The sequence below is a fragment of the Pseudorca crassidens genome, chromosome 11 (genome assembly GCF_039906515.1).
Source record: "Pseudorca crassidens isolate mPseCra1 chromosome 11, mPseCra1.hap1, whole genome shotgun sequence".
NCBI classification, from domain to species: domain Eukaryota; kingdom Metazoa; phylum Chordata; class Mammalia; order Artiodactyla; family Delphinidae; genus Pseudorca; species Pseudorca crassidens.
Window position 1 is genome coordinate 45,121,625 of NC_090306.1, and position 26,038 is coordinate 45,147,662.

Here is a 26,038-nt window from a genome sequence, read left to right on the forward strand (position 1 = left end):
TGGAGAGCAAGGGATGGAGACAGAAGCACAGAGGGTGATAGATGGAGAGACAGGGGAGGGAGGAGCAAAAGAGAAACAGGGCCAGCGCCGGGGGGCCGGGGGCGGGGGGGAGGTATGGTCAGTGACAAAGCGACGGGGAAAGAAAACTACGCGAACGCAGAGAAGGGGGGAAGTGGAGGAGGGGGAGGGAGCCATTCAGAAAGCAAGGAGACAAAAGGATTGTGGCGAGAGAGCAGGAGTTCCTTCGGCCCCGGGCCGGCCGTCCGCGGGGCGGAGATGGCGAGCTTCCCGTCCACAATAAATAGGAAAAACCTGAGTACACAGCGCATACGGCATCTATCTGCCTAGCAGAAGCATCTTCCTTCCCACGAAACAAAAACATCCACAGAGAGAAGGCAGCCCCCTTCTCTCCCCCACCCCATATCCCTCACTCCGCGAACAGAGGGCCGGGGAGGGGGGCGGCGGCTCCCGCGGCCTCACGGAGCGCCTTCAGTGTCCGAAGCCGTACATTTTGTCCCACTCCACGAACGAGTCCAGCTCCTTGGGCGAGGCCCTAGGGCCCACCTTGGCCAGCGCCGCCTCCAAGTCCTTGTAGGAGAGGGGGCGCTGCAGCCCCGGGAGGCCCGCCCCGGCCGCCGCCTGCTGGCACAGCTGCCCCAACTCGCCCCCGGAGAAGCCCTGGGTGCCCTGCACCAGGGCCGCCAGCTCCCGCTCGCTCAGCGCGCAGCCCTGCTGGGCCAGCGCCCGCTGCAGGATCTGCCCGCGGGCCGGGCCGTCGGGCAGCGTCACGTAGAAGCGGAGAGCGAAGCGCCGGCGAGTCGCCTCGTCCAGGGCCGCGGGCCGCGAGGTGGTGCCCACGACCAGCACGCCGTCGGCTCCCGCGCCGCAGCCGCCGTCCAGACAGGCCAGGAGCGGCGCCTGCAGCGCGCCCGCGGCGCTCGTGCCGTCCTCCCGAGCTGACAGCAGCGCGTCCAGCTCGCTGATAAGGAGCACCGCGGGCGGGCGGCAGCGCGCAGCCGCGAAGGCGGCCTGGAGGAGGCGCGTGCCCTCGGCGGAGCCCGGCGCGGCCAGCGTGGCTCCGCGCAGGCGCAGCAGCGTGGCGCCCAGCTGCGTGGCGAGGCAGCGGCCCAGCAGCGCTTTGCCGGCGCCCCGCGGCCCAAAGAGCAGCACGGTCCGCGGCGGGCGCGGGCTGCCGGGGTAGGCGGGCGGCCTCAGCAGGGGCCACACCAGCTCCTCCTCCAGCGCCGCCTTGAGCGCGCCCTGGCCCGCTACGTCCGCCCACTGCACCGGCGGCCCGCAGTCCACCATCTTGCTGGTCACCAGCTCCAGGGCCCCCGGGTCCACACCTTTGGGAGGCTCCCCGGACGGCACCGCGAAGCCCCCGCGGGGAGCCGGCGCCGGGGATCGCTCCGGAAACTTCTCAAAGGGCTCGAGTTGCGGGCCGTAGACGGGGGAGCCCAGGACCTTGAGGGGAACGCCGCCACCGTACTTGCCTGATGCCTCCTCCGCCGCTCCCGGCGGCTTCGCCCGGAACCCGTTGCCCCGACACTCGCCGTTGTCCGCGGCGGGGTAGGAGGCGCCGTCGGCCGCCGGGGCCTTGGCGGGCTCGAAGGCGTACTTGCGGTAGCGGCCCTCGGCGCCTTCGTCGGCCGCCTTGCGCTTCAGCGACACTCCGGCCTCCGAGGCCCCCTGGAAGCCGTAAGAGGAGGGCGGTGGGCGGGACGGGGCGGGTGTGGGCAGGGGCGTGGGCGCCGCCAAGCCCGAGGTTAGGTAGGGGGCCGGGGGCGGGGCGGGCGGCGGCGGGAGGGTCCCATAGCCCGGCTGCGCGGCGTAGCCTCCCGCTGGGTAGTTGTACAGAGGCCCAGAGGGGCCATAGCCCGGCGGGGGCGGGGGCTGCAGGAGCGCGGCCGGGGGAGGCGGGGGCAGCGCGGCGCCGGTCTGCGTACAGTAACCGGGCGCCAGGTACCCCCCGCCGTAGCCCGCCGCGTACTCGGGCGCTGCCGACGGGCCCCCGCACGCGTTGCCGGCGTAGAGGGGTTCAGGTAGGTTACCGGCTAAAACCGGGGAACCCCCGAGGCCCCCGGAGCCGCCCCCAGTGCCCGACTTGGTTCCCGGGAGGCCCTCGTGGAGCGAGGCCAAGGGGTAGGGGGTCTCCGGCCCCGGCCAGGGCTCGGGGTCCCCCTTGGCGCCGTTGAGGAAGGCGGCGTCGCCGTAGCCGCCCAGGGTGGGGCGCTCGTAAGGCGAGTCCAGGACCCCCGAGTACTTCTCTGCGTAGCGCTTGAGGAGGTTGGAGGCAGTGAGGGCAGAGATGTCGTCGTGTGCCCAAGCATAGTGGCAGCGCTGGCGACCCCCGGGGGGCAACTCCAACTTGTGGGCCGGCGACGGGGTGGTGGAGGAGACGTCCAGGTGCTGCTCTGGCCACTGGTTGAGGGGCTGGGCGTGTTCCGGTGTCCAGTGCATCTTCGACAGAGCTTCAGGCAAGAGAGAGAAGAGTCTAGTGAGACCCTGCAGAGCCTCTGAGAGCCCGTCGACTGCCAGCCACAGGCCGACCTTCTTAAACCTTAGCTTGGGACAGGCTGGTTTTCCTGCATCCACCCACACCGTTCCACCCTCCCTAGGCCGTCTTCTGGCACCAAAAACACCATATTTGACTTGCTCCTCATGTCCCACAATTAAGTTATCTGAAAATACTTTCCGCAGATCCAAGATGGATCTGAAAATGACATGTTTGGCCCTAACTTCACCTTCTAGGTAACGACTATTGTTTTGTCCTGGCCCCTCTAGCCCTGCCCTCTAGGACACATGGTCCTTACTTTTAGACCTGTTGTAGTGAAGGGTCAGGCAATGGGTAGTCCCCCCTTCCCCCACCCCCAGCCCTGGGAATAGTCAAACCCAGGTGGGGCTCATTCAGTAACAGATATTTGCTGCACACCCACCATGTGCTGGGCACTACAGAGGCACTGGGGTTGTGTAAAGGCCCCAGGCCTAGCGGTGGCCCAGCAGTCTGATAGTCCTAAGTGCTCTGTTCACCTTAGCCTTCCCTGAGGCTCCAGGGGCTCCCTTTGGGCCTGAAGTGAGGGATGCCCGTGTCAGTGGCAGCACCATATCGGCCCTGGGAAACCCCAGAGGCTGACCCAGAAGCATTCACTTCCTTTCTACTTGGTTTCTTTTAGTCTCTACCTGATGAAGTTAGAGCACCTGGGTTCCAGACCCAATTCTGCCCATGACGACTGCGTGCAAAGAGCAGGTGCTGACACCGGCCTCGTTCACAGAATGTTACACCACAGTACAAAAACTTTGTTTAGAAAAGACATATATGTCTTCTAGAGAAGATGGGACAAAGTTAGTTCACAGCAGTGCGAAGTTAGTGCACATAATAGAAAGTGGGTCACAAATTTGTCTCGGAGCTTCCCAGGAACCAAATAACTCATCTTGCAAAGTAAAAAAAAAAAAAAAACACTGTCATACTCAAAAGAAGCAAAAATGTTCCTGGCATTGAGATCATGGAACTTTTTTTCATGGACCTCAGGAAGCCGACCTGTGAGATGTAATAAAAGTGGCCTCTTCAGTGGCCGTGCTGTAAACACGGCAGAAGTGTTAACACAGCCGTTTTGTCCACTGTCCCTCAGCACCAGTCCAGGCGTGGGCCACACTGGTAAAAGGGATCCAAGGCCTGGGGAACAGCACTCGCCAGGCATATGGTTCCAACTGGGTGGCCTGATCCGAGGATAACATCTCAAAGACTAAATGGGCCCATGACATGCCAGAGAAGATTTTTGCTGCTGATGATTTTTCAAACCTAAGCTTTTGATAAGACATGTTAACCTTACAGGTTCAATATTCTTTCTTCAACAAAATTTTATCGAGGGACTTCCCTGGTGGCACAGTGGTTAAGAATCTGCCTGCCAATGCAGGGGACACAGGTTCGAGCCCTGGTCCGGGAAGATCCCACATGCCACGGAGAAACTAAGCCTGCGCACCACAACTACTGAGCCTGCATGCCACAACTACTGAGCCTGCATGCCACAACTACTGGAGCCCGTGCGCCCTAGAGGCCATGCTCTGCAACAAGAGAAGCCACCGCAATGAGAAGCCCGCGCACTACAACGAAGAGTAGCCCCCACTCGCCGTAACTAGAGAAAGCCTGTGCGCAGCAACGAAGACCCAGTGCAGCCATAAATAAATAAATAAAATTAAAAAAAATTTTTTTACTGAGCACATACTAAGAGCTGTGCTGGGCATGGGGGCAGGTTGAAAGGTGAATATGATGGTTCAACCAGGTGGAGGAGACAGACAACATCCTTTATGAGGTGGGAAAAGAGAGGTGTGTGCCCAGAGCTCTAGGGCTCGGCGGGATGTGCCATGCCTGGTTGAGAAGGCCTCACCAGGGAGGAGTATCTTTGCTGGACCTTGAAGGGTGAGAGACCAAAACTGACCAGACCGGCTAGAGGGTTCCAGCCCCTTCAAAGATGCAGGGCACAGTGCGTTGAGAAAGCCGGGGCTGGAATAGTTCATATGCCCTCTTCCCTCCTTCAAGATGCCTTACTGCCACCTTCTGGAAAATCGTCATAATAAGTCTACAAATCTACCGCGTCTATGATGTGAACTGTGCCCCTTTAGAAGTAGGGCTCCTGTGCAGTGCACAACCTACATAACCTATACGCTGTAAGCCTAGAGGGAGCACCAAGAACTGTTGGGTCCCTGGAGCCTTGCAAGTGGGTATATATGGGGGGAGTGGTAGAAGAAGAGGCTGGAAGTAATCAGACCGCTTCTCAGGCTCTCCACAGTTGCCCTTACTTGCAGCAGCCTGACTGTATCACCTCTTATGGCTGTAACCTGATGTCACTGGGTGAGGACAGTCTTTGAAAATAAAACTATTTACTCTCATCCCCGCTGCCCTAGGGAAGGCATGAGCCACGGATACTAAATCTTTAATAGAGGAGTTCTTAGATTTGTTTCGCCTCCATCCGAGAGGTGGTCCTGGCCACCAATGGCAAGAGAGCAGAGCAGAGACAGCAGAACTGAGGGTGAGGTCTGAGGGATGCAGATATGCCGCTCCTACAGAGGGGTCTCCGAAGAACAGAGGCTTTACCTATTGTCAAACGGGTAATGTCCTGGGATATCAGAAATCCCAAGTGGTTCTGCTTGCAGGGTCATATGTGGTAACATCAGAGTCATACAAATGCAAAAATTGTGTTATGACGTAGCCCCCCAAACCTGTTTTTTTTTTAATTCACTATTATCTGTGAATATAGATAGGGAGCTTTGGCTCCTTAATATAGGGAAAAGAGATTTGAATGTGATGAGAGCACTTTCCCTGAACTTATTAAACTGGGCATGCTGGGGGAAAAGGGTGGCCCCTCCCAGAAGGACACACATAGACACAGCAAGGAAGGCTCTGGGTGTGGACTTGTTCACACACATCTCCCTCGCCCACTGCCAGATCCGCTGCCCCTCCTTGTGGCTGTCCTGCAGTATCCTCCCTGCCCCTCAGCCGGCTCCTGCCCTGGCCTGCAGCAGTCTTCACTCAGGTCCCCTCTCTCCAGACCGAGCAAGCACTCGGGCCCTGGTCCGCATCGAACCACTCCACCTCAGCCATTGTGGACTCCGGGAACCCACTACCTCTGGCCCTCCAAGCCTGTCCTCCCAGCTCCATACCCGTCTGTCTCATCTGCTCCGGGCTTAGCCCTTTGCAGGCTCTCCTAGCCCCTGCCCAAAGGGGCCCTTGTCCACCACAGCTCATCCCACCCACTTTGAGATTGTCTCTACCCTCAGTCCCCTCAGATACTGGCCTTCCGCTCCAGGCTGTTCTCTTCCGCTTTCGCCAGGGGCACGTCTCCCTCACCTCTGGCCTTCTATTTTCACCTTTATCTCCATCTGCATCCATTTTGCAGGCCAGGCGGCCTGAGGGTCCCTCCACCTCAACCCATGACCCCATCTGGCCCAGGCTGGGACCTTGCCCCATGAATGAACTATTCTTCCCCACTACCATGGCCTGGCTTCATCCTCACAGCAAGCTTAATTCTTTCCCATTTTCAGAAAGACTTCCTTTACCCTAAGTCCCCTACTAACTACCAGCCCATCTCTCTTGCCCTTCTCCTTCATTCTTCCCTCAAGCGTCACTCTCTGCCTGCAGTGATAGCAGGGTAGAGCACGCTGTGTCCCTGCCCTCACCCTCAGGCCAGTTACAGCCCTCTCCTCTCCCACGGGGAGGTGGGGCCTGCTAGTCAGGAGCTGGAGGGATCTCCCCTGGAGAGGGGCCCCACCTCCTTCCCAGGTTCATAGGGCACACTGCAGTCCCTGCATCAGCTGAGCTACACATGATGGAAGGCCTGGGGGACTGGGGGAACGTATGGGTTTTGAATCAGAGAGACCTGGGTTTGAATCCAGGTTCAAACACTCATGATGTGAGCCTGAGCACGCTGCCTAACCTCACTGAAGCTCAATTTCTCCACCTGTTAAAGGGCATGACATATGCCTTGCAGAATGGCCACGAGGATTTAAAAAGATAACATAAGTACACAGTCCAGCGTCGGATATAAAGTAGAATGATAAATGGTACAATTAGGACCTGAGCAGTGGCCCAACCTTGCTGAGTGAATCCGAACAAGTCACTTCCCCTTGGGGTTGGGGGAATGTGAAGAATGTTCCAGCTCTGATATGACAGACTGGTCCTTATGCCATTTCCTCTGTGTCCCCACTGGGGGCAGAGCCAGCCCCTTCTCCGTGCTTTATGCACTGTCTTGTGTAGCCCTCACAACAGCCCAATGAGAAATACTATTGTCTTCATCCCCATTTGGCAGATGAAGAGACTGAGGTACAGAGAGGTTAATACATCCCTAAGGTCACACAGCTGTTACCCAGGGGAGCAGGATTCAGACCCCAGCAGTCTAACTACAGGGCCCAGGCCCTGACCTCTTGGCTGCACTATCTCCCTGGTCTAGCCCTTGGTACTCACGGCAAGAGAAGAGCCTGAGGCCATGACACAGCCTCCACCAAGGCTGTTTCCTTGGCCCTAAGGAAACGTGTTTCGGTGTTTGCCCGGGAATGTGGCTATGCTTCAAGTGCTGTATGCTCACCCTTCAAACCTGCAGTTGGAAGCATCTCCCCCTGGGGGATCCCAAGTTAACTGTGCCCCACACGCAGAAGAATATGTGCCCTCTCACTGCAAAACAGCCCGAGTAGAGCTGTCCCTTTCACCCGCAACCTTGCCATCTGAGAAGCACTCACACCCCTAGGCTGGGCAGACAGTTCCTTATTTGGGTGTGTGGGCTTCGCTGGGGGTGGCTGGGACTCTGTGGAGAAAAGGCCACTTTTTGAAACTGCACCCTTTGGGGAGCAAAGGAGGTCAGGCTCCTGAAGCAACTCTTTCTCTGCAGACCCTGGGAGGCTGGAACTCCATTTGACTCCACACACACAGTGCAGTCCTTCAAACTCATAGGTGGTCAATAAATAGTAACAAAGAATTGCTGGATGGAGGGGGAGGAAAGAATTCTATAAAACCCTCCCGTCACTTGTAGGAAGTCTTCCAGGATCAAAGAGGGAAGTGATTGGGCCTTTACAAATGGCCAAGGCACTCAATGCACTGATTTCAGTCCTCGTGGGCCTCTCCGATCCCCGTGGACCAGGCCCAGGACACTCCGTGCATCAGGTCTGACACAGGCTGTGATAGTGTGATTTACGATACGGGTGGGCCCGAACGAACTTTTTGGCCAGCCCAATATTTAGTCTTCACCCTCTGTTCCTGACTCACAGCTCCCCAGACCCTTGGAATTTCCTAAGCATAAGAGTGACGGGAGCATCTTTCATTATAATATTTGCTCTCTTGTCCGAGTTCCTGAAACAGCTTCAGAGCAATAAAGATGAAATTGGTCTCCTGTGATTCCTAACATGTCCCTTTCAACCACACCTGAGTTTATGTTAATGAGGTGATTTTGGGAAAGCTCCTAGGAAACCTAAAGATGAAGCCTGCTTGCAAGGGGAAGCAGCCATGATTAGAGGGTTGGAACTTTCAGCGCCCCCCACCTCACCTTCCAGGGAAAGGAGAGGCGCTGGAGATTGAGCTCCATCGCCAGTGGCCAACGGCTTAATCGCTGTTGGCTGTGTAAGAGGCCTCCACACAAACCCCAGAGGACGGGGTTGGGAGAGCTTCTGGGCTGGTGAACACGTGGAGGTGCTGGGAGGGTGGCTGCTGGGAAAGGGCAAGGGAGCGCCATGCATCTTCCCATATACCTGCCTTATGCGTCTCTTCCATCCCGCTGTTACTGACTTAAATCCTTTTATAATAAACCAGTAATCTAGTAAGTAAACTGGTTTCTTGAGCTCCATGAGCAACTCTAGCATATTAATCGAACTGCAGGAGGGGGTCGTGGGAACCTCTGATTTACACCCCACACTGGTCAGAAGCACAGGTAACAGCCCAGACTCGTGATTGGCATCTGAAGGGGGCAGTCTTGTAGGACTGGGCCCTTAACCCGTGGGAGCTGCCGCTACCTCCAGTAGATTGTGTCAGGATTGAGTTAAATATGAAGGACACCCAGCTGGTGTCCCAGAACTGGCTGGTGTGTGGAAAACCCACAGGTCTGGTGTTGGAAGTGAAGCAGTGTGAGAGAAAGGGGGACACACAGGAGGAGTGTTTCTCCCTCACACACGCCTCCACCCTCATTCTGACATCAAGAGGCAGCAGCCGCCCTGAGCTGTCCCTATGTGACCACGGGCAAGATGCCTAACCTCTCCAAGCCTCGCTTTCTTCCGCTGTCAAATGAGATGCTGTAGATGATAGACAGCAAACTTGCTCTCACTAGGAACCCTTTAAATGAGTTTTATACAGGCTGAGGTGGGAAGGGACCCCAACCATGCAGTGTCAACACCCGCCTCCGACTCCGTAAGGGGGCCCCTAACACGCCCTCCCCATCTCACAGAAGTTCTCTGGTTCAGAATTCCCTGACCCACAGGGCTGGGGGCGGGGCAGGAAGGAGGGGCAGCTGTGTGGTGTCTCCAGTCCTGGGTGGAGAAGGGCCCATGTCACCCTCCCGGGCCAGCTCCTCGGGCTCTATTATCTCAGCCTGGGACAAAGGGGCTGGAGTGGAGAATCCCATTGCTGGGCCTCGTATGGAAATCTCATTAATCTATTCACCACGGCTCCCACAGGCCTTTTGTCCCAGGCTTTTTGTCTCTCGCTCACAACTGATGCCCCGGGGGTCTCTGGCTGCCTGGCAGAGCTTGAAGGGGACAGTTCCCCCATCCACTGGGCCCTGCCCCCTCGTGCCAAAACCCAGTTACTGCAAGAGGGGAGGAGAGGGAGGGCACCCGGGAGCCTCTGGAGGACAGGACAGGTCACCTGCCTCAGGCCTTGCACCCACCATCTAGGAAGCTGTCCCCCCAGCGCAGCTGGACCCCCAGCACCCCGCCCTAGACACAGGGCCTAGCATGGGTCGGGCTCAGTAAGTGTTTAGGGGATGAACCAGAAGAGGCCAGAGAGGCAGCTACAAAACTCTGCGCCGCAAGGGCGGCAGCCCAATTTCTTCAGGTTCACAGTCTTGTTTCCGTCCAGCCAGCAAACACTTTCATATACCTTCAGAGTGCCAGCCACTGAGCAACAGCTGTCACAGGGGCAAAACCGGACCCAGCCCTTCCTTGCAACTCTACCGTCTCACAGGGAAGATGAGGTGAAAGTGGTTATGGCCATAGGAAAGAAAAGAAGAGAAAAGAAAGGAAAGGAAGAGGGATGGAGAGAAAGAAAAAGAAAGAAAGAAGGGAAGGAAGGGAAGGAAAGAATGAAAGAGCAAGAAAGAAAAGAAAAGAATGAACACTGGCAGTTGGGAGGCTGTGGAGCCTGTTTTCGGTGGGGAATCAGGGCGGCACCTAAAATGGGTCTCTGCGGACAGAAAGCACTGGGGTGTGTTCGCCACGGAGCTGAGCAGGGAGTGCCGGCACACCCGTGTCATCACTCACCACCCAACACCCCACCTAAGTAGATAGTATTTACAGATGATAAAACTGAGTCCCAGGGAGGAGGTCCTGCTTGCCCAAGGTCAGAAAGAGGGCCTCCTCCTGCTGGCCAGTGTTTTCGCACCTCCACAGGCTCCGGTAAGGCAAGGATACAAATGGGGGAGCAGACCCCGGAGGGGAGCAGGGGTCCACCCAGCAGATCTCAACACTCCCCTCCATGTCCCTAAACTCACTCCTTGGCTGGAAAAATGGTGGAGAACTGGAGCTGGGGAAGGGGGAAGGGAGAGCCATAGGGAGATGAGGAAGGGGTCACGTGCCAGGAGGTGGGAATGGTCGGAGCCAAAAGACACCTGGGAAACGGCCCTGCTCAGTCTAGCCTACAGGGCTTTGCTCACCCAGGTCTACTCACTGGAAAGCTCTCCCTGTGCCAACTAGCTCGTTCCCATCTTTCAAGGCCCACGGCAGGTCCCTCCTCCTTCACGCATCCTCCTTGGCCACTCCAGCCCTAACTGACCCCTTGCCTTTCGGGGAGAGCTGGAGGAAGCCCCTCCTGGCAGTAAGAACACAGGCTGTTCTTCCTCTTGCGCCCGGATCCCGTCCCCTTTCGATGCCCAGGGACCGTGTTCCCTCAAGTCTCCCCTGTCCTGCATGACCAGCTTCCCCCTCTACTGGGTCATCCTCATCAGCCCACCAACGTGCTGCTCCTTCTCCCATCTTGGGGTCGGGGGAGCTCAAGAGGGTCTCTTGATCCCCTTCCAACTACATCCTATTGCACTCTGCTTGCTTTTTACCAAAATCAAAAACAAAACAAAAACAAGAAAGAGTTTAAAAGATGCCTATGCTACAAGTTCTGCTTCCTCCCCTCCCATTCTCTCTTGAACGCCCTCCATCCAGGCTTTCACACCCAGCGTTCCAGCTGTCTGCGTGCGCGTTGTTAAGTTTGACCATCAGTCAGATGGCCAGTCCTCAGCTCAGCGGCATTGGACTCAGCCGGTCCCCCCTCCTAACTGAAGCTTCTTCACTGGGCGCCCCGCCCCCTCTCCTCCTCCACCTCTTTCAGACCCTCCTTTCACCCCTCCCCTCCGAGCCTTGCTGAGCCCAGGGCTCAGTCCTTGGAGGCTTCTCTCCACATTAACTCCTTGGAGACCCCACCCAGGCTCACGGCCTTGACCATCGGCTGTGCACTGAGGATTCTCCAGCCTAGCTCCCCCCCATGCACACCCCACTGGCATAGTCAACCTTCTTCCTGACCCCTCCCCGCTTAAATGTCTAATGGACACAATTGACGTGTCCAAAAATCAAACTTCTGACTTTCTCACCCAGCCCCGACCTACCCACCACCCACTACTCCCACCCTGGGTCTTCCCCACCTCAGGAAACGGCAGCCTCGTCCCTTCTAGGTGCTCAGGCCAGAAACCTTGGGGTCACTTCTAACTTCTCTCTTTCACACCTCAGACCAGCAAATCAGACTGTCCCCAGCTTCCAAATCTATCCAAACTGCAGCCACCTCTCACCACTCCGGCGACATCTCTTACCCAGAGGACGGCAGCGGCCTCCCATTCTCCCCTCCCCATGTCCACTCTTGTGCCCCACTCTCTAGTCGCAACGCAGTAGCCACAGGACCTTTGAAAACATGTCTGAGCATGTCATTCTTCTGCCCAGAAGCTTCCAGAGGCTCCCATCTCACTGGGAAGAAAAGCCAGAGTCCTCCTAGTAGCCGACCTCATCCCACCCATCTGCTTCCCCTCCCCTCCGGGCCTCCCCTCCCACCACTGTCCCCTGGCACCTCCCCTCCAGTCACACTGGCTTCCTCACTGCTCCCCGCACACTGGCTTTGCTCCCGCCTCAGAGGCCCTGGCCTTGCTGCACTCTGTGCCTGAAACACTCTTTCCCCAGGCCTCTGCACGGCTCACACCTTCACTCACTCCAGGCCTCTGCTCAACTGTCACCTCATCAGACCTGACCCCCCAACCTGATGTCCTCTGTAGCACTCATCACAATCTGACCTACTTGTGGCTTTATCTTCTTGTACCCATTGGAAAGTTACATGAAAGCAGGTACTTGGTTTTGTTCACTGTCTTATCCCAAGCACCTAGGACAGTACCTAGCGCACAGTAAGTTCTTAATAGACTCTGTAGAGTGGATGGATGGATGGATGGATGGATGAGCAAAGAGGCTTGAAAGTGCTTCTGCGTCCAAATAAAGAAAAAAACCCAGGTGACTAAATTTGAGCCCACGTGAGCTGTTGAGGGTGGCAAGAGGCAAAGCCAGGGAATTACTTCAGGAGTGGACGGGGAGGGATTGCCTGGAAGGGGAATCCGTGTCTGTGAACACCAGAGGAAATACCCAGCCCTGATCTGGCTGGAGCCGAAGGACACCCAGCCTCCCAGGGACCCCACCTGGCCTTCCTTTTTTTTTTTTTTTCTTTTTCCCCAAAAAATTCTTCCTCCTCCTCTCTTCCCCCAGCCAGGCCTCTGGGAGAGGACAAAAGGGGCAATGGAATTCCCATCAAAGGCCACCGGACACATGGTAAAGAGATCAGGGCCCTTGGGATCCTGCTTCCTCAAGGTAGTAAGGCCTCCCCGCCAGTCTGGCTCCTCTCTGGGATGGGGGTGGCAGGGGGCGTGGGGTGTGCTCTGGCCCTGGACTCCTCATATGTCAAATGCCAAACAGCAGGAGGCCGGCCAAGCAGCCCCCATCTGGGCTGTGTGTGTGCACACGCGCTGGGGGGAGGGGAGAGTGCAGAAATCCCTGCTTGTGTCCGCGGTCAGGGCCACAGACAAGCTGTGACCATCTGTTGTCGTCTTGAGAGGCCAGGCCAGGGGCCGAGCACCCTTGAGGATAAACCTTCCCCTTCTCCCGGCCTTCTAGTGTTTGCAGAGAACTTGAATAATTACCATGCAGTTTCATCCTCACGACTTCCCTGATAGATAAACATATTCTCCCCATTTTACAGAAGAGGAAATGGAGGCTCAGAGAAGGGGGAGTGATTCTCCCAAGGTCACAACAGCTAGTAAGAGGGGAAGCTGAGATTCTCAGCCCATGCTGCCAGCCCCTCCCTATCTCAGCCTTGGCCAAGGTGCCTGGGTGCCAAACACAGGGCCCCCTCAGGGCGAGGCTCTCAGGCACAGCTCCAGCCCAAGACTGCTCCCTATCCCCTCTTCCAGGAAGCCTTCTAGGACTGACACCCCCAAGGAAGTTCTAAGATGCTTCAAAGTCTAGCGCTCTATATAGCCACTCCTTTCCCACCCTGGGCTCTTGGTCTGTCCCTGGGTATTGGGCCCCCTCACTGGCCAGGGCCTCTTAAGGGCCGCTCGGTCACCCACCCGCACTGGGGCTGGGGTGCTCTGACAGACTGGAGAGGGGGCACCGCACGCTGCAAAGAACCCCGCCTAAGGTCACACAGGCAGGAAGGGATCTGCACCCAAGAGCCTGGCTTCCACCTCTGAACACAGCCCCTAACCCTGTGCTGCCCACATCGCAGCTGCTAGCCACAGGGAGCTACTTAAATTCATTAAAATGTACTAATTATTTAAAATTAAATCACTTATAATTACTTATTAATTATTTAAAAATAAAAAATGTCTTGTTAAAGTGAAATTCAACTAAAGGAATTTCCTTGACAGCACTAGCCACACTCCAAGCTCTCACTGGCCACACGCGGTAGTGGCACCTGCGTGGTCAGCGCGGACGCAGAGCACCCCCATCACTGCAGGAAGTTCCATGGGAACTGTGCTGCTCTCATCCCAGCCAGGACTTGCTTCTGCAGCCGGGGTGCTTCCCACTACAGCTGGAGCCTCCGCTGCTTTCTCTTGAACTTGAACGGAGTCTCACTTCTTAGGGTCTCCAGGTAAGACATCCCTAGGACTCGGATTCCGTTCCTCAGGACTCCAGCTTCCCCAGGAGCCGGGGAGGGAAGGCAGATGAGCTGAACCCACCACCCCGCCAGCCCAACCTGTCCTGCCTGCCACCAGCAGAGGAGGGGCAGGCTGAAGAGGAGAGGACAGTAGGACAGGGCAGTTTGTCATCTGGCCCTCCAGGCTCTGCCTCCTTCCCTCCCCCATCAGCTGCTTAACACCCATCCCCCCTCGCCTACCATCCTCATCCTCATTAAATCCCATGGACAGATGGGGGCCGGCAGGGAAAAACGTGATCACTGTGAAAGCACTCTTCAGTGCAACAGAGTCTGGGGGTCACAGCTGTGTCCCCTGAGGTCTGGCCAGTCCTTCATGCCCGCCCTTGTGTCAGCAGTGAGAGAAGGGGGGTACTTAGGAATCTTAGGGGGAGATTTAGGAATCTGTAGATGCTGGATTATTCTAGCAGACACAACCCCAGTTAAAAATGCAGTCAGTCATGTGGTCACTCATCCATCCAGCGCACACTGAATAAGTCCCACCACGTCAAGAGGTAATAAGAGGATGTAAAGATGGACAGGTGGGCTCCCTAACCAGCTTGACCAGGTAGGGACGTGGCTTATTCTGGACTTAATCCTCGTTGCAGGCTAGATGAAGATCCTTTGTCTCTGCCCAGTGGTCTGAGCAGGATGGACAGCCCCCCCCAAACTCCCCCCAAACAGGCGCACAGCACGTGTGTGTGCTCGCGCGTGCGCGCGCGCGCGCACACACACACACACACACACTCTCCCAGCTGCCGCCATGAACTCCCTCCCATGGTCTTTCTAGCCAATCACAGCACTGAAGGGTAAGTCCCACTGCCCAGCGGCCCCCAGGGAGTGTATTAGCACATTTGAACCACTCAACCTGCAATGACAAAGCCTGGGGCCTTGGGAGGAGACACAGCAGGAGGGGAGGGGGGCCTGTGGGGAGCTGTCCTCCCTCCTCTCCCGGGGGAAAGCTCAGGACTAAATTAAGCATTCTGGGGCACAGAGGAATTTGGGGGCCCCAGCTCCAGCAGTGAATAAGCGATCCACAAAATCCCAATTTACACACTCACTGATCAAACGGCCCATCTACTCCCCTAGGAACTTGGGCACGGCTCCTGGGCTTTCCCCTCTCTTGCAGAAGGTCCTGGGGTGCCAGACCCAGGCCAACGCTTTATCTGAAGACTCAGTCCCACCCCCAATCCCCATGAGGCACATCCACCCCCAGGGCTTGGGGACCTGCCTGTACCCACTGCGATCTGGCTGACTGTGGTGGGACTCACCAGGTCTGCCCTCTATGCATGACAGCTCTTTTTCCCTCCTGTGCTGCCCCGGGGCTGCCGGGGCTGCCTTCAGCCTCATCAGAGCTGCTAATCACTTTTCCAGCTCTGAAGCCCTACTCTCCTGCCCACTCCCTTCTTTCCGACAGCCCCTCCATGTTTTCTCTTGACCCTCATCCTGGTGGCTGTAGCTGCTGGGAGATGCTCTAAGCGCTCTCCTTCCAGCCACACAATCTCACCCCTTCCGCAGGCTGGGAAGATATCCAGAAACACAGGGCAAGGAATACGGGTTTCCTATCCCCAATTCATCTATCTCCCTGGAGACAGCAGGTAGAGAGAACTGGCCTACTTATCACCCTTCCCCCTTCCCCCAAAGAAAACTCAATTTGTCTCCACCTACCTCGATTTTGTTTGCTTTATTTAGGCTGCCTGAAATTTCAGGAACAGAAAACCATTCTGGTTAACAGGCATCCTCTTGTAAGCTACCTACAGCTCTGGGAGGTTCTGGGCTATCAACCACTCGGCCCTCAATGAAGGTTAGCAAAGCCGATTGGCTTCTCTCCATGCCTGCTTGAGAGTGGCCCTACTGGGCAAGTAGAATTTTCATCAAGGCCAAGTAAAGTGAGTCTTCGGGGCTGGTAACTGCGTTAAGGGCAGCACAGCCCACCCTACTACGCCCTCTTCTCACTACCTGAGCTGTGTTGGAGCAGGTTAGTGGGGGCTTTAACTGCTGGGCCCTGGGACAGGACACAAAGGGAGGGAGGGCTCACCCTATGTCCATGCTTTCCGGAGGACTTGGTGGGTCAGGCTGCTATCTCCCAGAGGCCATTGCCTCCTGGACCCGGAGCTCGATCTCCATGACGTCACTGAGTGCCCCCAACAGACTGCTAGGAGGGGTTTATAGTGCGAGCCCACTGGACAGCAGGACACACTCCTTCCCTTCTTCCTCCTTTCCTCACCTTCACTGGCTGCTCCCAGGACCCTCAAATGCAGCCTGGACTCACTGGTGACTTCAGTTAGGCAGGTGTCTGAAGACTGCCATTGGGGCTGGGGGTCTCTGAGCCCACCCTGGCAAGCCCAGGGGTCCTTCTGGAGGTCACAGTCCCACCTCCTTCCTAGGGCTCAGATGATGCATGGAGTGGGTCAGCCTCTGAGATGTGGGGCAAGTGTCTCAACCTCTCTGTTTCCTCCGGTGTGAAATGGGGGAACCAGCATGTCCCAGCGTGCCCCCACGCTGGCATGAGGGCAGTGAAGGAAGGGTGGTACTCTCAAGAGTGGCTGGAGGGAGCCAGGGGATGGGGCAAGACACCAGGCCTGGCTCTGACTTGGCTCCCAAGAGGGCTGGCCAAGCACTTCAGCCTGAAAAAGGCGGGGTCAGGGAGACACTCTGGCACAGAAGGATCCAATGCGCTTGAGAGACCCCTAGGAGAGAAGGGCCGTTTCCAAGCTGGGCCCCAGAATGGAGGCATCACCCTGCAGTGTAAGGCCTTTGTCCTGCCCCTCTCGACTGCTGGCTGGGACTGTGGGGGGAACCGAGTCCCAGACCACGGCTTCCCTGGATGTCCTGCCTGAACCCTGGTCCTGCTGCCCTGTGTCCTAGAGCACCTCTCACCCACTCCTCCTCTGCCAATAGAAGGAGCCCCAGTGCCCTGCCCCCTCTCTGCCCTCTGTCCGACTTAGAAAATGCCCAGATAATGTCACATGCCCCTTCAGGTCCCTCTTGGGAACCCGCGCCGTGCCAGACCCAACTTCCTCCCGAGCCACACTTTTCCTGTCCCTGGGAATCTTGGGGCGCACTCAGCTTCTCAACAGAGTGGGGACAGCAGCGGGCACTGGCGGAGGAGGCTGTGGTCACGGCGGTTACTGACCAGCTCCGGCAGCCCTGCTCCCCGGGGCTGGGTGAACCCTCCTAGTGCCTGTCTCCTCGTGGATCTGCGTCTGGGGCCCTTTGTCCCTTGGGACTTGGCCCTGCATGGCTGTGGGAGGGGGAGGAGGTCAGGGCTCTTGACCAGTGTTCAGTCGTAGGCCCCTTGTGCAATCTAGTAAACCTTGCGGCCTGTTCTCAAAAGTATTTGTCAGTGTATGAGATAAAAATACACAAGAGAAAACAAAGGTGTAACTATATATCGTGACAGATGTTAGCTAGACTTATTGCGGTGACCATTTCATGCTATATACAAAAATCAAATCATTGTGTTGTACACCTGAAACTAATGTTATATGTCAATGATACCTCGGTTAAGAAACAAATAACACATGGGACTACTTTGTCAATTATACCTTAATAAACCTGGGCAGGGGGTAGAATTTTTTAAATATTCAATACACGGGGCTACAAAGGGAATTAATGACATTGGAATACAACTCTATTCGTGAGCTCCTCCGGGATCACGGATCACGGGTGTTTAGCCCAAGAGACAAAGGCCCCCTCTCAGACCCCACCCCCTTCCCCCCAGCCAAGCTTAGGATCCAAGGTTGACTTGAGTCAGTTTGGGTGGCATGTGACCTCCGAAAGGCTTAAGCATTAAAGTCTGTGTGATCCTATGTTCCCGGGCCCAAATATACCCCCCTCCCCGTGCATAGGGGTGTGTGAGAGACACCCCGCACAGGGCCAGAGCAGAGCAGAGGTAAGGGAGCAGGCCCAGGCAGCCTACGCAGGCTTCCCCATCGGCTGCCTGCCTCTGCCCCCTCCTACTCCCTTCCCAGCCCTGGGGGAGCCGAGCTGAGTAACTCCAGCTATGCAGCCTGGCCGGTCTACCTGGGCGTGAGTGGGCAGGGCTGTCCTCCAGGGGGTGGCCCCCTCCACCTGCGGGGCCACAGGAACAGAAAGAGAAATGGGGGGGGGGATGGTGCTAGGCGAAAACCAAACAACAACCACAGCAACTCCTGTCTGCTCTGGTCTGGGTCCCCAGCACACGTGCCAAGCACTGCTGTAAGCACGTGAGCGCATGTAATCCTCACAATAACCCCAGGAAGGAAGTACGACTGTTACTCCCATGCTACAGAGGAGGAAACTGAGGCAGAGTTAACTCGTCGAAGTCACCAAGCTAGGACATGGTGCTGGGCGGCAGCTCTGTGCAGGCCCTCGGCTCTCCCCCACCCCATCCTCGAATGAGACGAATCTGCCATGAAAGATTTCTGCCTTAATGTTAGCTGTCTGAGAACATGTAGGTTGTCTCTGGAAGTGATAAGCTCCCCATCAGTAGAGGCATTCAACACGAGAGGCTGCCTACAGGGTGGGGCACTCTTGGGCAAGTTGATGGGCTCTTCCTCTCCTCTCTGCAATTTTTCTGGGTCATCCCCACTTACATGTCTAATAGGCACTGCAAACCCAACAAGTCTAAAAGCTGAACTCCTGACCAACCCCACCCCGATGAGGCAGCTCCATCTTTCCCAATAAGGGGCTCAAACCCCAAAACTCTGACCCGAGAGGGCTACAGTATGGAAGATGGTGACAGGAGGATGGGCATCGCACACAGAACACAGGATACCTGGAAAAGGAGCCCCTTCCTAGAGGGGTGAGCGTCTGGCCACCAATGACCTCTGTCTCTCTGAGGAGCTGGGTGGGAGGGGCGATCCCCCCTGGTGGCCAAAGTCCCCCTGGCGCCCCTCTGCCCCAACAGAAACCTCCACGTAGATTGGGTAGATGTGGAAGAACATGAGGCAGCGGGAGGTGTCTTTTTGCAGTATAACCCGAATCTCGCCAGTTTTCTTTCCCCACTGGTCTGGAAAGAAGAAAAACCACCCCAGACTCTCAAGCATCCAAGGGCCCAACAGGCCAGACAGCAGCAGGTGGACGTTCCCAGTTTCCTAATTCCCACTGTCAACGGGATGGAGCTGCCCCATCGGGGTGGGGTGGGCCGGAGCTCGGTTTTTAGACTTGTTGGGTTTGCAGTGCCTATTAGACATGTAAGTGGGGATGACCCAGAAAAATTGCAGAGAGGAGAGGAAGAGCCCGAATTAGGGCCTCTGTCACCTATGAACAGCCTCCCTCGGGAAAAAGAAGTCTCCTCGGGACTCTGCTGAAGATGCAAGGCCCTGCTGTGAAGGGAGTGGTCTTTTCCCACGTATCTCCTCTCCATCCCATCCTGGGTCCTGTCTACCGCTCCCCAGCTCAAGCACCTTCGGAGGCTCCCTCCTACGCAGGGAAAACGAGGAGAGTGGTTCTGAAAGCTCAGCCTGTCCTTTGGCCTATCCGCTGGTCCTTGACTGTCTTGTAAGCTCCTGGAAAGGGGGAGCACATCAGAAATAATGCTTGTTGGATGAAAGCCTGTCCGGATAAAGTATCTGGGCCTGGCTCAGGGCCCTGCTGAGTGTGAGGTGAGTGTAGCAGTGCTTCACGTGGGTACCTGCAGCAAAGCAAACAGCGCCAGGGCTAAGGACGGGATCTGCTCCTTCCAGGCCACACGGGAAGCCGAGGGTTGTTATGGAAGATCCAAGGCAGGAAAGCCCCACTCAGGGACTGGTATGTAGGTGCCTGGGGAGTGTGTGGGGAGTCTCAGGGGCCCAGGAATCCTGGCCCAGGACCTGGCACGGTGCCAGCACCCAGCAGGTGTTCTACCCAGGTTTGTTAGAATAAAATGCAGCCTCTTTGCCACATCTTCCCATCCATCCCCGATTGATTGATTCCAGCACTGAGCAGGGGATCAGGTGGCTTGAATCTGCCAGGCGGTGAGGGGAGGCAGGGGGGAGGCAGCTTCCACCTCTCGGATTCCAGAGGTAGCCAAGCTGGCTCCCCTCTCACCTACCTCCTGAGCCCCCGCTCCTGCCCTGACTCTACTTCGGAGAGAGCTTCAAAGATGGCCTGGGCAAACCCTGCCCTGGGCCAGAACTTTCACACTCATGTCCCCTTTTTCTCCTTGCTCCTGCGCTGGGAGTTGGTTCTCTGCAGTGGGTACTGAATCACCACGTGGGTCACCAGAGGTAGGCATGTACTTCAGAGACAAAGGACACACTATGTGAAACCAACACCTCTATCACCTACGAACTCACTCACTAGTGTTCTTACCCCCATTTTGCAGATGAAGACATAGAGACACAAACAGAGTATGTGACTTGTCCAGGGCAATTAGACCTGATTAGTGGCAGGGTCACTGCAGCCCAGGGCTTGGCCCCTCGGGTGGGGGGCATGATTGGTCATCATAAATTTGGGATTAGGGCCTACGGAGGTTGGTCCGAGGCCACTGCCTAATGCTACCATTCACTGAGGACACCCCACCCCTCCACCAGTCCCCAAGGTGAATTGCAAAGGCTGACTGTCCACGCCTCCTTACCAAAGGAAAAGAGAGCCAGGCACCTGGATGCCTCCCACTGCAATCCCTTCTCCATTTTCCTGCTGGCCCAAGTAGGAAAATGTCAACATCAACAGCAATCACAGACGTCCCAACTCACGATGGTTTGACTTACAACTCTTTGACTTCACAGTGGTGCGATACGCGTTCAGTAGAAAGCGTACTTTGAATTGTGAATGTTGATCTTTTCCCAGGCTAGCGATCAATATGCAGTACGATCCTCTCTCGTGACGCTGGGCAGTGGCAGTGAGCCGCAGCTCCCGCCGGCTAGCCATGCCATCACGACGTAAACAACTGATACGAGACAACCATTTTGCGCCCATTAAACCACTGTGTTGTTCACTTTCGGTACAGTCTTCAATAACTTACATGAGATACTGAACACTTTACTATAAAGTACGCTTTGTGTTTGATGATTTTGCCCAACTGTAAGCTCACGGAAGTTTTCCGGTCACCTGTAAGGTAGGCTAGGTTAAGCTATGATGTTCAGTAGGCTAGGTGCATTAAATGTGTTTTTGACTTACAATAATTTTAACTTACGATGGTTTTATCGGGACATAACCCCATCGTAAGTCAAGGAGGATCTGTATAGCCCTGAGCTCTGTCCCCTGCGTTTCTGACCAGGCCCTCACAGGCCCACAGTCCTTCAAGACTGGGACTCAGGGCTTCCGGCCCCTGCCTCATTTAATCCTCACGACAATGTTTATGAGGAGGGCACCATGATTAGTCCCACTTCTCAGATGAGATATAGAATATTTAATAAGCACTATGTACGTAAATATTAGCCTATGATTCATCAAGTCGCTTACGAGAGTGCTCAGAGGAGAGCTAGACTCTCTTGCCACGCATCCTTGCTCCTGGGGATGAGTGGGTCCTACAACAAAACAACCCCTGGACCTCCTCTCTCCAGGTGACACAATCAGAGGTGACTAGCCCATACCCCGACCCAGGCAGTGTGAACCTTTCCCGCTCAGAGGCTGGCCCAGCAGCTCCATCCGATGCCCCTGGTCTCTTGGCTCATCCTGTCCACCTTCCATGGAGACAGCACCACGTGGAGGGCAGGAGTGCTGGGCTGCAGGCCCCACTCTGCTCTCAGCACGTCAGGGGGGTCTGGATTGGGGGGAGGGTTTCCTGATGTCGGGTTCCCATGGGTGTCACGGGGTCCAAGGACCCTCTAAAGCAGAAGGCAAAGTCTAGTATCGAGTGATGGAAGTGCATTTTTCTGGGGATGGCTTTTGAGGGGTCTGTAAATCAAAAAAAGTTATGCACCCAGGACTGGGTCATCTGGAAGACCCTCCCATTCCTAGTATTCTTGGGCTACATGCATTGAAACATAAACCGCACCCCTCATCCTTCAAGGCCGACCTCAGCACTCAAGCCACTCTGGAAAACTCTAAGATTTCTTGCTTCTTTGACTGCGGCATAAGGCTTGGGACCCACGTAGCCTTGTAGGGCCTCTCCTGCTTTGCTCTTCCTCACTAGCCTGCCAGCTCCAAGAAGGGAGCAGGGCCAGCCCAGGGCTGAGATGGCAGAAAGCATCGGTATACCCCATGGTCGGCCTAGTGGGGCTTACCCCAGCCCACAGCCTCTGTCCCCGGGAAGGCAGAGGCTCTCAGGGTTGTGGACCCCAGGTGTACCCGGCCTCAGGTCCACCTCTCTCCACAGCGGCCCTGGAACCTCACTGAGCCATGCTCCCGCAAAGAACCTGGTTTTCATTAAATCGGGTAGAGGAGTCATTAGCCACCAGCCAAGTCAAGAAGCAGCAGACTTCTGCTAGAAGGCATGGGGAGAGCAAGGGAGACCAGCCTGTCCCCTGCGATCCCTGGCTGACAGAGGTGGGGGGAGGGGGAGGCGGGAAGGCTGGGCTCCTAAGGGTCCAGCAGCTGCAGCAGGAGGAGCTGGGGGTGGAGAGTGGGGGCAGTCTTGGCCCAGATAATAAGCAATTGTTAATGTGATCCATATGGATCCTGACTGGTCTCTCTGTTTAACAGGATGATAATGGCAGGGAAAGAATGCTGGTCTGTGGGGAAAGGAAGGGGCAAAGTCCTCCCCGGACTTGGGGATGGGGGAGGGTCAGCAAATGAGGAGGAGGAAGAGAGCCACCCAGGGGTCTCCCCCCACCCAGGAGCACAGAGTTATTTGCCTGCAAGTGTTCAGATGCCATGCTTTGCAGGCTGCCCTTACAAAACCCCTTTTATTCAGCCCACAAATATTTATGGAGCACCCACAAGGTGCCAGGCATCCCCAGTGGGGACGGGGCGCGGGGAAGTATATGCTCCACCCTGTCCTCCAGGAGGAAAAGCCTAGCGTGGACTCAGCCTCAGAGGCTGACAGGAGGCACAGGTGCAGGGTTAGGAGAACATGTAGGGAGGAGCAAGTGACAAGAGCTGCGGGCTCTGGAGACCGTATATGGAGGACGTGTGGCATCCGAGTTGGGCCTTGAAGAATGAGGAGGTTGTGGAGAGACAGGGACAATGGGAAAGCATTTGGCTGAGGGGACAGCCAGAGCGAAGGCAGAGAGGCGTGAAATTGCGTGGAGAGAGTCTGAGGTCTCAGCAATAAAGCTGCAGCCCAGGCAGGGGAGGGGAGGGGAGGGGCGGGGATTCTTGCTCCATAAAAAGCTGTGGCCATGGATGACCAGGAGGAAGGCAGGAAAGGGCTCTGAGAACAGCACACTCGGGCCTGGTCCCTCTCCTGCCCCGCTCCAGTCGGCGCAATGGGATTGTCCACTCATGGGATCCCCAGCCCAGCCCAGCCCACCCTCACACCACAGCCCGAGAATCCCGCAGGCCCTCGGAAAGCCAAACTCATCCCTGGGTCTCTCAGCCCTCCTCTTCTTCTCCTGAGGAGACGGGGGGCCCCCTGAAAAGTGGGGGTTATTGGGCCTCCCCCGGAGCAGCTCCACTGCCCCACAGAACTAATTCCCTTTGGCGCAATAGGGCTTTCCCCCGAGAAGATATTACAGGGAGGGCACGAGGGTCGCTCCTTACAGGGGCGGCTGCTGAGGACACCAGTGGAATCAAGTGGAAATAAATGAAATGGCGTTAAATACGGGAGACGGGGATTTACGAGGCCTGTCACCCGGTGGAGCGAAGCTGGCCGGCAGGCCCCGCCCCTTTCTCGCCCACCCCAGTTAAGTCCCGTCCCGCCCCCTGCCCCGCCGCTCCCGCGGCCGCCGGGTACCGGCGTGCGGCTGGGTCCCCGCGGCGCTCAGCCACGAGCCGCGCAGCGCGTCCGTCCTCCGGGGTCACAGCGCAGCGGAGGACGGCGCTTGCTCCCGGCTAGGAGCTCCGGGATGGGGGATCTGAGGAACCCCAGCCCGGCCGCTTCCAGGACGATGCACAGGGGTTCAGGTTGGACTCTGGGGCTCCCACCCAGAGCCTCTGGGGCTCCCCTGTGCAGGGTCAGAGTTCTTTGGACCACTGCATCACCTGGCCCACTCCAGCGACTCCACAGGGAAGGCTCTGGGCCCCGAGAACCGAGAAGTTCTCCCGCCCCGCGGAAGCCCAGAGTGGGCTTCGAAACGGATACCCATTCCTCGCTGCCTGGCCGACGGCTGGAGTCCGCTCAGCCGCGGCAGCCCGCGCGGACGACAACACAAACATTCTTCCGTCCTCTATTCTCCTCCAAATTAGGTATCCATGGAGACAGGGCCTGGCAGCCTGACAGCCCCACGGCCTAATCCTGATTTAGTGACCGTCCCTTTAACAGCCCACCCACCCGTCCACCCACCGCTGCGCTCTGGACTCCTGGCTGCCTGTGGACGCAGACTCCAGGCCACTTACACTCGCCCCCGCGTAGACCCCTTCCCAGGCCTCCTCCGCCCAGGGGCCGAGAAGGGGGCGTACATTTGCTGAGCACCTACTGTGTGCCCAACCCTAGCGGAGGACCCTCTATCGAGCGGGTTCCTTAGCAAGGAAATCTCTGTGTAGACAGACCAAGAGAGGGCTCTTGGAGCGGGGAAGTTTAAAGGGCTCTCGGGAGAGAGGGCCGGGAGCTCAGAGGGTCACCCTCGCAGCCTGTAGCGCACGGGTGAAGGTAAGTTGCTTCCTGCAACACCCCGACTCTGAGATGGGGGCTATGCTCTCCCGGGCCAGAAGAGAAGAAAGGCAGGGGTTGGGCGTGAGGGACGCAGGACCCGCAGGGCCCGAAGTGGCCTCAGTCTCCTGTCACTGCCCCGTCACGATGCTGGGGAATCTCCGGGCCTGGAACCCAGTCCCCACCCCCCTCCCTCACACACAGGGGCCGCTGGACAAAGACCTGACGGAGTGGGAGGGGCCTCGGGCCGGCCCTCGGGCTCCGGACACTGGATCCTTCTGGGACCCGAACCCGCAAATTCTGGTTCCCCACCCCCAATCCCGCAGGCTACCCCCAGAGCCTGCTGCTCGCTATTGCTGCAGCCTCCGCACCAAAGGGGGCGGCGAAGAGGGTGCCCGTCGGCTGCGGAGAGGAGAGCCCCTTCTCTGCCCGCCCCCTCCCCCCGGGAAGTGACCCTCGGCTCCCACGCACCCGCTGGGGTCTCTCGCTGGTCTTGCCCTTCGACCCCCGCCTCGCTGAACCCCGCGCCCCGCAGCCCCCGCCCTCTCCGGCCCTCGCACTGCCCCGCGCCCGCGGACAAAGCTCCGGACACCCCGACCGAACGAACGGTCACCACCCCCTGACCCCGGCCCGCCCGCGCGCTCCCGTGCCTGCCCCCGCCGGGCCCGCGGCCCCGTACCTCGGCATCCCGGCCGGGTCCTAGGTGAGTGTGCGCGGCCTGGGGGGGCGTCCGGCCCCGGGGCTGGGGCGCGGGCCGGGGGCGACAGGCCGGGGCTGGGGGGCAGCGGCGCTCACCATCCTGGAGCCGCTACTGCTGCGGCTGCTGCGGCCGCCGCGGGCGGGAGCGGGACTGGGCAGTGGGGGTGGCCGGACAAGGGGCCGTCCCGGCTCCCCCCGCAGGCAGGACCCCCACCCCCACCCCCGCCTCCCCTCGCCCGCCCCCAGCGCCCTCCCTCGCAGGCCTTTGCTCCCCTCCCCTTTCCCTGCTCCTCCCCTCCCCTCGTGCCCCTCCCTTCCCCCCAACTCCCGCCCCTTCCCCGGCCCTCTCCACCCCGGCTGCTTCCCCGCCCTCCCCTCCTCGCCCCCGCCCCGCCCCCACCTCCCCTGGGCTCGCCCGGCCCCTCCTCTCTACCCGCCCGGCCCGGCCCCGCCCCTCTCCTCCCCAGGCTCTAAAATAAATTAGCCACAGAGGGGGAAAAAGAGCAAATGACCCTTGGTGTGGAGTGTCATTGCGCCACTCTCAGGCCCGCTCCCGCCTCTCCCGGGCCGTTGGAGCGGGAAGTTGGGGTGGGGGTGGAGGCCGAGCAGGGTGAGGAGCAGTCCCCGAGGTGGGAGGGGTGGGGGCCGGGACTGGGCAGTAGGGCGGCCGAGCGTGTCCGCCGGGTGTGAGCGGCTTCCTGGGTCGAAGGGCAAAGGGGAAGACAGCCGGCCCGGCCCGCCCCGTCCGCTAGCCGCCTTCGACCCCCACTCCCTGGACTGCCTCGGCCTCTCAGCCTAAGCCTGGTAGACTCACTCTTTCATTCTCCTCCGCCCCACCCCCCTGCGCCTGCCCGGGATGCAGAGGGTGGGACACACACAGCCCAGCAAGTCCACCGCCC

At 57.8% G+C, this 26,038-nt stretch overlaps 1 protein-coding gene and 1 long non-coding RNA gene across 3 annotated transcripts; one reads left to right on the forward strand and one right to left on the reverse strand.

The window, feature by feature from the left end:
* Positions 1–340: 340 nt before the first annotated feature.
* Positions 341–25,300, reverse strand: FIGNL2 (fidgetin like 2). 2 transcript variants are annotated; one of them, XM_067696593.1, is made up of 2 exons: positions 25,236–25,300; positions 341–2,471 (listed from the first exon to the last, which is right to left on the reverse strand). In XM_067696593.1, exon 2 carries the CDS (start codon positions 2,458–2,460, stop codon positions 490–492), a length of 1,971 nt encoding a protein of 656 aa, XP_067552694.1. In that variant the 5' UTR covers positions 2,461–2,471; positions 25,236–25,300; the 3' UTR covers positions 341–489. The 2 variants fall into 2 exon arrangements, with proteins under 2 accessions (XP_067552694.1, XP_067552693.1); XM_067696592.1 differs by lacking the exon at positions 25,236–25,300 and adding an exon at positions 25,120–25,229.
* On the forward strand, positions 1,608–4,215 carry LOC137201927 (uncharacterized). The gene is made up of 2 exons (XR_010932407.1): positions 1,608–1,698; positions 3,174–4,215. It is a non-coding gene; the product is annotated as an uncharacterized lncRNA (long non-coding RNA).
* Positions 25,301–26,038: the final 738 nt, after the last annotated feature.

Bases quoted from the DNA above. Each gene is read 5' to 3' on its own strand.
- FIGNL2 (XM_067696593.1), bottom strand. From the start codon at position 2,460: ATGCACTGGACACCGGAACACGCCCAGCCCCTCAACCAGTGGCCAGAG.